At 47.7% G+C, this 13,936-nt stretch overlaps 1 protein-coding gene across 4 annotated transcripts in view; it reads right to left on the minus strand.

Annotated features, from left to right (window-relative positions):
• Positions 1 to 13,936, minus strand: part of ZNF704 (zinc finger protein 704) — a gene marked incomplete at its 5' end in the record, with an annotated part of 143,196 nt that overhangs the window by 19,829 nt on the left and 109,431 nt on the right. For all 4 annotated transcript variants that reach the window (XM_081070923.1, XM_081070921.1, XM_081070922.1 and 1 more), the window contains 4 exons: positions 654 to 1,585; positions 2,257 to 2,354; positions 9,493 to 9,600; positions 11,736 to 11,991. In XM_081070923.1, the coding sequence (XP_080927049.1) occupies positions 1,474 to 1,585; positions 2,257 to 2,354; positions 9,493 to 9,600; positions 11,736 to 11,991 (574 nt within the window). In that variant the 3' untranslated portion in view covers positions 654 to 1,473. The remainder of the gene's footprint in view (positions 1 to 653; positions 1,586 to 2,256; positions 2,355 to 9,492; positions 9,601 to 11,735; positions 11,992 to 13,936) is intronic.

Consider the following 13,936-nt stretch of genomic DNA (forward strand, 5'->3'; position numbering starts at 1 on the left):
TAGGAAGAATAACTTCAGCAGGGCAGTCGAGAGGAGGGTGGAAGTTTATAGGGCTTGACAACGACTCCCCTCTCTCTCCCTGCACCATTACCACCAAATCAACCAACCAACCAACCAACCAACCAACCAACCAGCCAGCCAGCCAGCCAGCGAGTCAGCTGAGAAAGCCTGACAAATGGAATACACTGCAAGCCCTGGTCCTGCTAATCCCAGAGAATCCTATACCGACACGCATTTTCCTTTTGGTGTTCTCTATGTTCCCTTTCGAGCAAACGCTTAATGACTAGCTCCACGATCTTTATAAGAAAAATAAAGGTTTAGATCTTCCCTTTACCCATACAACATCTCGATTGTTCACGAAGCCATCTCCCAGACATGCTAAAGCACAAAACCTAGCAAAGTGCACTCAGAACGGACGTTGGCTTGCTGACCGCGCGTGGCTTTCTGAACAGATGGGGGTGCAGAGGCAGTGCTCTGCTGTCTACAGCAAGCCTGCAGGGCCAGCTGAAGTCCTCGGCCTTTTCTCAAACCAGACAGTGTGGAGTTCGAAGGCCCGATGACCCATCGACCTGGCAATGACCGTCACACAAGCGGCGACACACAGATCCCAGCTGCAGTTTGCGTCCCATTCCTGAAGGAAGCAGCAGGCTTACCGGAGGGCTCCAGGTGCTGGTTCTGGACTGAGTTGTGGCAGGTAGAGAAGGCGCTGGGCCTCCTGGGGAAGGGCTCCGTACGGATCCCAGAAAGCCTCCCAGGTGTCTCCCAACAGTGACGGCTGGACGTCCTGAGCTCGCTCAGCTTGGAGCTGAAGTCTGCTGGTGATTCCATCATCAGTCTCTTCGAGCTTCTGCCATCGGGGGCCCTTCAAACTCACTGCTCTGCCGTGGTTGTTTGGGGCCATTCTTCAAAACAAAACAAACCAACAAACAAGACAGACATAGAAAAAATCCCCAGAGTGCTGCCCTTTCTGGCAACACATCATGATGTGTGCTGCTCCAAGAAGTCACATGGAAAACCAGGGAAAGACTATTCACACGAAAGCAGGTACTGTTCTTTGTACAAACGCTACGGAATAACATGTAGCTTTTTGTGTGTGTTGAAAAAACACTTCAGAAACGGCATTATTCAGAAAGCTTATCAAAATATGCCTCCTTTCTAGGAAGCATGGGATTTGTGGGTTCAGATGCTACAGAAGTCCACAGTTTTCAGACCTAGACACACAGCCAGGAAGGATGATTTTTCTTTTCACACACACACACAAAACAAGTTACAGATGCTCTAGGCTCTACTCTTAGCAAGACCAGGGAGAGTGGTGACCTGGTTTTCTTTTTTGCTGTAATTCCACCAAGGCTCCTGGAACGGCTTTTCCTGGGCTTCCGGTGTGTTTTGCTCGGAAGGAAGAGCGTTGTCCAAAGCCTGCAGTGGGAGGTGAGGGTGGCCGTGGGCTGGCGGCTGGGCCGCAGGCCGCGTGGCTCAGTCGGTGAAGCGCTGGCAGGCCTTCTTCCAGCGACAGGCCGTGCACCAGAGGTCCCGGTGCTCCATGCCGTACACCTTCCGGCACTTTCTGCCCTCTCCCCGAGGCTTCCTGCAACACAGATGAGGACAGCGTACTCAGCAGGACCTGGGGAGGGGGGATGTTACGGGGCAAGCTCAAAATCCTTTAAAAGGTTGAGGAAAAAAAAAAGTTAGGCCCCACCATGGGGTTCTCTCCAAGTCAGGCTTCAGCACCTGCAGGATGTCTGCATGGCCACCGCACGCGCTCTGACGATTACTTCTATACTTGTAAACTCTCTGTTTACATGTCCACTTGCCCATCTCTGTACCAGTGAATTACACCAATACACATGAGAAATGCCAGGAGAGAGCATTACTCTTTCAAGGTTTTAAATATGCACTTTCGAGTCTCTCTTCCTTCTCAGAGTTTTAGGGAGCCCCTGGTTAAGGGAGCCCCTGGATCAGGAGTGAAAACTCTACCTTGTAGGTCACTGAATACAGAGGTTAGTGTACCATGGCTCTCAGCAAACCCAGTGACCCCATTGCCTGTTCTGTAAGGACACCCACTGGGAACTGTCACAACAACAACAAAAACAACAAATCTCTGTTCGTAGTTAATGGATGAGGAAACAAGAAAGGGCACCTCGTCCGTGATGGGGAAATGTTACGGAAGGTTGTAGCTCAGCTTTCTTTTTCTGGCCGCTCTCCTAATTTTCAGCTAATTCCCTGGAGAGGAGGGTGTGGCGTTGCAGGCCGTCCTACCTCAGGCTGACCGTCCCTCTGGGCGGGGACGACAGGACCGTATGCGTGTGCTGTCTCTGCTCTCCTGTGCCCAGTGGATGATGACGTGTTGGTGACACCTGGTGAGTACACAGAAACAAAGGTGACTGGACAGGTTCTACTCACCGCACGTTTATTTAGCCTTTGCGATGTGGCCAGTGAACTTGACCATTAGACATGGAGGTGAAGTGCATCCTTCACAGACCACGTCTTACAGTGGTTGGGGAATGCTCGTGGCAGAATGCACATACATCCCCAAACCGAAGACACCCAGCAGCAACGAATGCTGTAAAACCTTCATGACTCCACCTCTGTGCATTCCCGCTTGCCCACAGTGACATATTTTCACTTGCACGGTAGTTTAAACCTTAAAATATATTCCCATTCCAAGCCTCATGATCTCCTTTAGGAAAAGCTAGAGAGGTCAAGAGAGTTTTATCTAAAGGGACGCAACGCAGCCCATCTGTGGCCCCAACATTGTGTGGCCCTGGGTCCTTTGTTTGCTCTATTAGATCATTTGCAGCCGCTAAATAAAAGACTTTTTGCACAGAACATCCACACAGCAGACTCTGGGGTCTCAGAGGAATAAAGGCGAGAGGCCTGAGGAAATCCAGAACGAATGTCATCCCCATAATCCTTACCGAGCATCACTGGGTACCAGGTTCTCTGACAGCTGCTTTAATTTTCACAACTACCCCATGGGATAAGTAGTTATCGTTCCCATTTTGTAGAGGAGGAAAACAAGGCATAGGGAGGTTACGTAACTTGCCCAAGGTCACGGGACCTAATAAATGGCAGGGCCAGGGCTGCTCTGAGCTCTGCCCTCTTACCCCCCAAACCCCCCTAGTAACAACAGGACGCCCTTTGTTCTCCATTCCTCTTGGGCTTCTCAGTCTCCCTGCTTTGTCTGCTCTCATAACACTAAGAATCTTCCCAGCTCTTGGGATTCTCGAAAACTATAAGAAATTAATTTTCATAACCAAAGATAAGTGATATTTCAAGCAAATATATATGGTTGTTACAGGAGGGCAGACAATACAGTTAAAAACGTGATCATTTAGAAGTGAACATGGCCATAGAAATACCACTGCCAGTTAACTGTTACGGGAACATTCTTAAGGCAGCCTTACAGAACTGATTTTCTCCAGTGCAGGGACTAGTGGGCTCCAGTCAACTTCAACATAAAGCAATGGACATCCGGGTTATTTTCCCAGACAGTAATTAAAAAAAAATTAAACATGGACGGACGGGTGGCTCAGTTGGTTGGGCCTGCTCTCAACCACAAGGTTGCTGGTTCGACTCCCGCAAGGGATGGTAGCCTGCGCCCCCTGCAATGCAACTAGCAACGGGCAACTGGACCTGGAGCTGAGCTACACCCTCCACAACTAAGACTGAAAGGACAACTTGACTTGGATGGAGCTGATGAGAGTCCTGGGAAAGACACACCACTGTTTCCCAATAAAAAAAAGTTCCTGGAAATACACACTGTTCCCCAATAAAGTCCTGTTTCCTTTCCCCAATAAAATCTTTTTAAAAAAAATTAAAGAGGTTAAAAAACCCTGAACATTAAAACCATTATTGCCGTGAGTCTGAATCATCCTGTAACATTGGTCTTAATTTTTGTTAGAGTTGGGTGGAGGGACAGCCAGCAGAGGTGCGTGACATCCATGATGTTTTAGAAATGAAAGCTTTGGAGTTCAGTGGGTAAATATGTAGGTTCTTCTAGGAGCAAAATCCCTCCACCCCCCACCTCCTACCCCCTGCCGCCCCAATCCCTGACCAGGATTCATAATAGCAAGGGAGAGGGAGTGAATACTGCAACTGTGCCCAACCACATGACATAGAATGACCTAGAATGATCTAAAATGTGCTCATATGAATTGTTTTAAGTGATCAGGACAATAAAAAAAAAATTTTAAAACATTTTTTATTGGGGAATATTGGGGAACAGTGTGTTTTTCCAGGACCCATCAGCTCCAAGTCAAGTCATTTTGTTTTGTTTTGTTGTTTTTTAAATTTTATTGGGGAACAGGGTGTTTTTCCAGGACCCAGCAGCTCCAAGTCAAGTCATGTTTGTTTTGTCTTTTAAATTTTATTGGGGAACAGTGTGTTTCTCCAGGACCCATCAGCTCCAAGTCAAGCCGTTGTTTTCACTCTAGTTGTGGAGGGTACAGCTCACTGGCCCATGTGGGAATCAAACCGGCGATGTTGGTGTTATGAGCGCTGTGCTCTAACCAACTGAGCCGCCCGGCTGCCACGTACAATTTTTAAAAAATTATTGTAGTACTTGTGTCTCAAGAATACTTTCTTTTCTAGTCAGAGAATTGGAAAAATTTGGATGACAGGACAATGACACGATTTCCATCAGCAGTGGAAGGTTCCCAATTTTGCAGAATTGCCATCCCCCTTTTGTGTGTGGTCATATGAGATTGTAGGACGTTCTTCATTCAACAAGTACTAATTAAGCACATGCTATGCACAGGCACCGTTCTGGATTGTGGGGGTACAGCCCTGCACAGAACAAAGGCTCTGCCCTTATAGAGCAGACATTCTAGAGTGGAGACAGACAGCAACCCCAGACAAATAAGGTCATTCTAGTGACAAGTGCCTGAAGACAATAAAATAGGGTAACAGGCGGAGCTTGATCTAGAACAGGACACTTGTTTATTCAGGGGGCTGAGAGAAGGCCCCTTGAGGAGGGTACCTTTTATATCCCACAGAAAGGGCCAGCAGTGACAAAGGCCCCAGGTGCAGAGTGGCATCGGGGCCAGAAGACGCTGTGTGGGGGGCTGAGGGGGCGGACGGGAGGTGGTAGATTCACGTCATGTCTTGTAGCTCTGAGGAGTTTGAATGTTACTCTAAGGGCACGGCAAGGCTTTGGAGAGTTTTAAGAAAGTGAGACATCTCATTAATGCTTTGAAAAAATCACTTTGGCTTCTTGGAGAATGAATTAGAGACAGCTGGAGAGGAGCCCCGAAGACTGGTTAAGAGGCTTCTTGCAACGTTTTGGGGGAAATGTACTGGTGACCTAGCCAAGTGTGTGGCCGTGGTGGTGAGAAGGGGCTGGGCTCGTGTGCTTTCGAGGCAGAGTCTGGGGTGTGCCGACAGAAGGGACACAGGACAAACGCCACAGACAAATCTTTAGATGAATCTGGGATGAATTAAGTGGGGTCAAGGCTGAGTCCTCGGTCCTGGCCTGAACGGCTAGGGAGACACTGGAGCCATTTACTGAAATGTAAGGACCAGGTATCTGAAAATTCCATTATTTTGTCTCAGTGGTCTCCACATTTCAATATCTTTTATTTTATATCTTAACCATTTCTAATTTCTATTTTGGGGCAGGTTTTATAACGTATGTAATATACTTGGAGAGTACTACATGGCATTATTTCTCAATAAATAGGACTATCGCGCTATATGCCTGTAATTTGTCCACTAATTAGGTGTGGCCTCAGAAGCGTTTAAAGAACTCTAAATTATAGTCTGCAAAAATCATGGCTAATTTCTCCTGCATGTTGAGGATATTAGCGTCATATGAACCAATTGCAAATAGGGAGAATCACTTTCTCGGACCTCCGTTGTATGGTCACGTGACACGTCACAGGTACAGTGATAGCAATGGTCCACAGTGTCAGCCAGTTCCAGGCTGTGCCCAATGACGCCACTCTCCTAGGTGGTGGGATGAGGGCACTGGTCCGAGAGGCCATCTGACTGGCCAGGTGGGGACCTGCCTCTGAGCTCACCTCAGAGCAGTAATATGGATGCTGTGTCCCGCTGCACATAAGTTGGATTAACTCATTTTCTTGGTGATTTTCTCTCAAATGGAATAAAACAAAAAAGAGGCCGTGGTCTTGGTTTTAACCTCTTATAGGATAACTATTCCGAACCCTCCCTCAAGGGGTTAACGAAAACCACCCCAGCTGAACCACTCACAGTGAAGCAGGGCTATTTGCGGTTGGGAGACCCTCCGGGCTGGCAGGCTCTGGGATGGCAGGCTGATTAGCCTCTATTGCTTGCTGGGGCCTGTTATGGACTGAATGTGTGTCGCCCCCACATTCACGCTGAAGACCTAATTCCCAGTGTGGTTGTATTTGGAGAAGGGGCCTGAACAGGAAGTAATTAAGGATAAATGAGGCCAAAAGGGTGGGATCCTGACCCCCTAGGATTAGTGTCCTTATAAGAAGAGACACCAAAGGGCATCCCCCCGAGAGAACAGGCTGTGTGAGGACACACGAGGAGCTGGCCCTGTACAGTCAGGACAAGGGCCTCACCAGGGCCTAAGGGGCCAGCACCTTGATCTGGGACCTGGAGCTTTCAGAGCTGAAAACATACGTTCAGTGGTTCAAGGCCCCAGTCTGTGGTAACACGTTAATGCAGTCTGAGCAGACTACTGCAGGGGCCAGAGCTCTCTGCTTTGGGTCAGGAAAAGACAGAGAAAGGAATGGAGATAATTAGAAGAAAAGAAGGCCATTCGGGGGAAAAACAGGTCAAAAAAGCTGCAATTAATGAAGGTCCTCTTCCCACCCCCGAGTCCACAGCCTTGGGCTAGAAAAGCCAGAGCCCCCAGTGGCATTTGTAAATATGCACCCTGGCCTGTCGGCTGCACACCTCCAGGAAGCAGCCTTACCCAGGGAACTTATTAAAGCCCGGAGCTCAGGAAGTCTAGCCTCGGTAAATGAATACATAAAATCCTGCAGACCTTGGCTTTTCTCAGAAGGAGATTACTCCGGTCTCTAAGAGGCATACAAAAGCTGCTCTCTTCCAGAAGGTCTCCAAAATTCTCAAAGAGGAAAGCAAACCTTAAATGGAGTCGGCAGCCTCAGGATGTTTGTTTTGGAGAACCAATGTGTTCTTAAACAGCGTTTTCTAAAATGGCAACGGCTCTGTACTTCCGCGTGGAGACAGCGGAGGCCATCACGAACACTAGCTCACTATAATTTAAAACGTGGAGAGCCCCTGTCTGAAAACCATGTCACACTAAGGGAGAAGGTACGGATTCACATGCTCTTATACGTAATCAGCCTGGGTCCCTGACTCCTACCGGCGGGCCTGGCATTCGGACAGAACTCAGGGACAGCTGCTGATGGCCTCAGGGGACATGTCCCGTCCTGTGCTGTGCACTGTGTCCTGTGACAGCCAGCTCCCATTGAAGGAGATGGATAGCAAACACCCACTTTTTTTTTTTAAAGCATCGATAGCACAGCAAATAAACATTTTTAGTAGTAAGCCTTCTTGTCTTCTTTCTATAGTAAAACAAAAGCCACACAGCACACCCTGCCCTCTCCTTCTTTTCAAGTAGGAATGCCAACCTTGACTGCTAACAGTCCATAGAGTTGGCTGAAGTGGACCACACACCAGGTAGTAGATTTGGGGATTTGCTGGTGAAAGAATAAATGAGCTCATGTAGGATTTTAGTGGGATACCAGTTAACCCAGCTGCTCCATGTATTTTCTGTCCAAACTCTAGTCCAGAACGTCCCTGAGCCAATAGACAGTGAAATTAGGGACTCTGAAAAATCCAGGGCATTGAGATGAGGGTACAGAGACACACAGTGTCCACAGCAGAGTTTTAAAATTTCACCGTCGGAAAACACACAGGAGAAGGTACCTGGCTGGTATCCGGCTGTGCAAGACAGTTACGAACTCTGGAGAACTTGCAGCTGAACAAACCACTCAGAGTGAATTCTCTATACTTCAGAAGGAAAGGACTCAATTAATGAAACAGAGGGGGAAAAGCGCCATTTGAAAAGAAGTCTGAACTGGACTGTTCCATCTACACGCTACACTTAACAAGCAGTAGCTGCATGCTCTCGAAAAGTCTCCTCAAATCAAAGATCGGAATGAACAGAATTTGGAATAGCAGGTCTCCATAATTCTGTAATGGTAGCTGCCTTTCAGCTAGAAGGGTCGTCTTAAATGTCATTTCCAGGGCCACTCTGGGTCTTTTTATGTCTAACAACAAAAAGAAGTCCCCAAAGGACTGATGGTTAACCTCTGACACCCACTTCAGCAGATCACCGTTTCTGCCAGAAACCAAATGCACATGTAATGTCTAAGTCGTCCCCTCCCCCTACCCTCCCACTGTCTGCTTCCGAGGCCCCTTCCTGCATCCTTGCTCTTTCAGAGCGACTGGCGGTTACCACTATCCCACAAAGCAGGCGACTTTCATAATAACTCCAGATCTGAGATATTGTTTAAAAATTGAATTGAGGAGTATTTTCTGGAAACCACACATTCCCAAATTGCTGCCAGCAGGAGGCATTTGATTGTTGGCTATTCCTCTAGGGAATTGGATAAATATTCATTGACAGAGGACAGTCTGGCTCATTGATTGAGCCACTTTCATTATTATCAGCTCCGCAGGAGGCCTTAGTATTTGCTGGAAACCTCTGGGAGTTGCCCTCGGTTGATAATAAGAAGCTTTTGTGAGGTCCGTGGGGAGAGGAGAAAATACCATTAATATCCGTTATCGTAAGCCACTTTCTGAGCCTTATCAGGAGTTATAAACCACTGTGAGCATCACAGAGTGTGGAACTATGGGTGTTGTGTGATAAGATATAAAAGACCCAGTAGATTTTTAAATGAGTGGTTAGAAATCAGGTTAATTCACGGTGATTTATCAGACAGTACTCATTTAATATGCCAAACCAATTCTTGTGTACTACTTAAACCTGATTGCATATTTTAGCACTCATTTATTTTCAAATTACCCATCAGTATGGATTATTCAGGCTTTGGGAAAAAAGCATTATTGCCATTTATTTATTTTTCTGAATCTTCAAAATGACATACCCACAAACAATCACTTCAAAGTCATAAATTGTATGAAGTTACTCATAATAGTAAATACCACTTATGTACAGACTCTTTTTCTTTTATGTTCAGGGTCTGAGTTCAGCGGTTAATTTTATAAAGCCTTTGGAAACATACAAATAAACCACCAACACAAGAAAACCTTGATCTAGTTCCAAGAAGCTGTTTGTCAACAGCTGAAACTCTGGTAGTTTTCTAAAATTCCAGTCCAAACACCTTTTCAAGGAGCAGTCGGCGGGCCCATCTGAACCCCGAGATGCTGTGCTCCGTTTACACACACAGCATAAAAAGCAGGGTACTTTGGACATTCTGATTTTTTGTCTTTCTCTGGCATGAGTCTACAACTGATTCTCCACGTTTACAGTTGGTGGTGAGCAGATCTCTAGCTTTTTGCTTTTCCACTTACCGGAATGCCTGTGAAGGTAACTGGAGGAGACTGCCAGGAAATGCTGAAGCTGCTGCCATTGGGGTTCGTGAACTTGGCTGACCCCGGAATGGTCACGGGAGGCGTGGCCTGTGAAACAAGAAACACAGGCGTCATGAAGGAACAGTTTTCCTCAGAATCGGAAGCTATTACCAGGGTAGCGCCTCTGATACGATCTTGGCTGTATTAATAACTTAGACTAATTATCTAATAGGAGGAGATGAAGCATGGTCAAAGAGAGTAGCGAGAAATAAATTTTATATATCTAAGCATATCTATCGAAGGTACATAAGATGGTTTTTGACTTTTCTTCTGTATTTTAGAACACCTGTGAGACATAATTCTTCACTATCAAATCGGGAAATACAGACTTTTATGCAGTGATGGAGGGTGTGTGTAAATTGGTACCTTTGGGGCAGGTAGTTTGGCGATACATTTAAAAATTCTTAGCATTCTGCGTATTAGCGATTCCACTTCTAGGATTCATTCTGAGGAAATGAATACAAGGAGGTTTGTTGCGGAACTATGCGTGATGTACAAAAACTGGAAACACAAACGTCCAGTAATAGGAAAATGGGTAAATACATTATGGTATACCCATTACAAACGATGCTGAACACTCACTGGCATGGGGAAAACGCTTACGATATATTCAATGGGAAAAACAAAGCATAGTAAAAGCAGTACTACAATACATGCCTTTTTTTAAAAAATAAGCAAACATACCCATGTAGAACAAAGTCTTAAAGGATGTACAAGACATATTAACCAAGGGACTTTCTTGTTATTGGGATTAGGGATGAGCTTTATTTCTTTGCTTATATTTTCAATATTGTCTATGCTGAACCTTTATAATATCTATAAACAGAGACATCTCAGTATTAGGCATATGTGGACCTTCTAGATCACCGAGCTTGTGTCCCAACTCTCATTTTAAGAGATGAGCAAAATCAGCTAAGTTGGCTCAAACGCATGATTTCACACTGAAATGAAACACTGACAAGCAAGAAAAAGAGGAATGAATTATTCTTTTTGACCAACATTAATAAGAATCAGGATGAAATTTATCGCCCCCACAAATTTAATAATCAGCTCTATTCCATCGCTCCTGACTGACTTTGTTTACGAAATAAGCGACTGAATTTGTCTCCTGCAGGTTTAGCTTTTCTAATTACACGTACAGTTTCTAGTGACAGTGGTTTTGTCACTGGCACCACTGGAAAATATTTTGGCGACTACATTTAGCAAGAGCCGTAAGCTGTTCATGTCATATCCACTGACTCAGTAATTATTCTTCCATGAATTCACAGACAAAGAAAGCTACCTGCACAGAAATGCTCATAGTAGCATTATTAACGATAGTGAAAAAAATGGGATAGACTGCAAAGTAGATACCTATCAATGGGAGAATGGTGACGCAATGTGAGTTAAAAGAGTACTGTTCAGTTCTGTGGAAAGTGTTCCTAAAACAAGGGAGGGAGAACACAAGTTCAAATATGTCAAGGAGATTGTTTTGAAAGTTGCAAACGGTAGTTGAGAATTACAGGTAAACTGTTTTCTTAAAATTGGAATGCACTGACCTTTTATTCATCCAAATCCAAATCAACATTTTAAAGAGTTAATAACTGCTGGGGTCAGGGAGCTCTGGCTGGGTCCTGGGTTTGCAGGATTTGTATGTAAGGTCTCATCAGACTTCAGAGTGAAGCACTTACTTGGAGGGTCTGTCACAGCACAGACTGGGCCCCAGTGGCTTCTGGGCCAGTGGGTCTGGGCAGCCCCAGAATTTACATGATGCTGACACTGCTGATTTGGGGAACAGCGACACCCACTGCTATAATCACAGAGGGTTAGTTGCCGATGCAGGAGGCTGAGCATGAAGCCCCAGCTTGGGGACGCAGGGCGGTTCCATCCTTGTGCCAGAGCTTTTCAGTGCTCACCTTTTCTTCTTTATTTAACAGACACAGCACGCGTCAGGCACCCTTCTGAAACCTTTACAATACTAAGGATTGTAATCCTTGTGACAGCCTCTAAGGGATCTCCAGTCAGTCCTGGGGAGTCCAAGAACCTAGAGGGTCCCATCTGTGAGATGGCGACTTTACGAGGAGAAAAAGGAAACAACGAGCTCGGCTACTGCACTACTGTGAGCGATGCTGTGTTCCCACTAAGTTACCCTCTACTCACAGGTCAGAACACTGTTGCTTTGGGTCAGGGTGCTTGCACGTCACCTGGTAAGCGTGGTCGGTGTGCACGAGGTAGAGGGTGGTGGGGGCTGAGCGGCTCAGGGGCGTCATCAGCTTCGGCTCGGTTTTGGCACAAGGGGTGTCTGTCCGGCTCGACTCCGGGATGGGGAACGTGGGAGAAGCCAGGGACGGCGAGGGCGAGCCCGGGGCGAGTCCGTCCACCGCCGAGTCCGTGTGGAGTTTGATCTCCGTGTAGTAGAAATCCTCCTCGCCGTCACTGTAGTCCGAATCCCCAACGCGCCTGAGGCCGAGGAGAGCAGCAGTCAGCCGACCCCGCCTCGCACAGGCTGTTCCCTCTGCCTGCAAGGCCCTTCCTCTCTCGGTCTGCCCAGAAAACCCGTCCTTGCCCTGCAGGATGCTCACCTGTCCGGTCCACTCCAGGGAAGCCGGCCTTGGCTTCTCAAAGCAATGGATTCAACCAGCCAACCAACCCAGCACGTCGTCAACAATTCCCTGAGCCTCTCCTAGGCCCAAACCCTTTTCTCGGGTCTCCTGATGTCGCAGTGACCGCGTCATAGATAGACTCTGCCTCGATGGAACTTACAGTCTTGCGGATGAGGCAGACGAGACACCCATGAATAAATAGGGATTCAGTCTACCTGGCAGTGAGTGGTAAGTCCCAGAAAGAAAAATTAGGCAGCATCAGTGTCCTTCACAGGCTAAGTGATGGAGGCGGGGTGGGTATTTGAAACAGCATTCAGAGAAGCCTCTGAGGAGGTGATCTGGGCAGAGAGCTGAATGAGGGGAAGGGCACAGCCCTGCTGGACCCGCACCTGGTCCCCGGGCTGGGTGGCCTGGTGTCTTCTGAGAAGGGCAGAGTGCCGGGGCTGGGGCTCAGGGCACCAGGGGACAGCGGTGGGGGAGGAGTGGGGACCAAGGCAGAGGCAAGGTCCCAGAGGGCCCTGCAGCCCACGGGAAGTCTCTGCACTTTATTCTGAAGGTGACGGACGCCACTGGGGCTTTGAGGAATCTCAGCAACTTTTAAAAAGGATCACTCTGGCTGTGGTCTGGAGAAGCAGCAGCCGAGGCAAGAGAAAGGGCAGCGAGCAGCCCAGCAGCAGGCTGGCCTCAAGGACCCAGGGCAGCGCCGACGGCCGGGGTGGGGGTAGGGGATGAGGGGTGGAGGAGGTGAAGAGAGGTCACATGCTGGACGTGTTCCAAAGGTTAGGAGTTAGGACTGCACGCCTACCTGGGAGAGCCGCCATGCTCCTTCCGAAGGGGGCTCATGGTATCTAATTCACTTTCTTTAATGACTTGATAGATTTGTATAATTTCTTAAACCACGATCGCTTCCCTAAGACTTTCTCTAGAACCCCAGTTCTTCACGGAAAAATTGGGGATCACATAGTGCCTGCTGGTTGTGAGGACCAAGCCAGGAAACAGTGCTTAGCAGTGTTCCTGAGACACAGCGAGCACTGAGTGCCTAGCCAATAAAAACAAGGTCCACGGTGGGAGTCCTTGTGTTTACCGTCACCAGGAAAAGCGTCTCTGGGGCTTTCAAACTTCTTCTCCCTGCATCACAGAAAACTGCCCTTTTTCACAGAAAGGATTTCAGTACATTAAAGGCACTGTCCGTATCCTCAGAAGACACTTATTCCCCTTTTCTATACAGAGGCGATGGGTATCCAGCAACCTGCTTTTCTGGGATGGCTGAGCCGAGACCACTGTGTATCTCCCTCCCACGGGTGTCCCATATTTCATGGACACGGCCAGCGGCCGCAGACCACTGACTCACAATAAGCTTTTTTCCCACTTACGATCCCTACATAGAACCTAAAAAAAAGCCCCCCCCCCTTCCTTGGCCTTTCCGTTTGGCCAAATCCGTGGCTTCTCCAGCCTCGTTCCACGTGCCCTGAGCTCAGGCTGAGCGTGTGGGGACGTGCCTGTGCTGTCTCCGGTCTGGCCGGCTTGGCTTTCCGACAGCATTCCATGAAAGACCCCAGACTGGGACCAAGAACGGACGTCTGTTCTATTCCTGTCCCCATGTCCTTTCCAGTAAAGGACTGGCCGCGTTGCGAATGGCCGCCAAGTCCTACTCACAGACACAGAAGGCCTGCGGGAGACCGTGTGTCCCCCATGGAATCAGCCCCTGGTGCACAAGGGCGCAGTGAGATTCCAGGGAAAAACGGTCCTTCCTGTACTGGCAGGGTGTGCACTGCACGCCATCAGATGAAAGCGTGTTTTCT

The sequence above is a fragment of the Rhinolophus hipposideros genome (genome assembly GCF_964194185.1).
Source record: "Rhinolophus hipposideros genome assembly, chromosome: 13".
NCBI lineage: Eukaryota > Metazoa > Chordata > Mammalia > Chiroptera > Rhinolophidae > Rhinolophus > Rhinolophus hipposideros.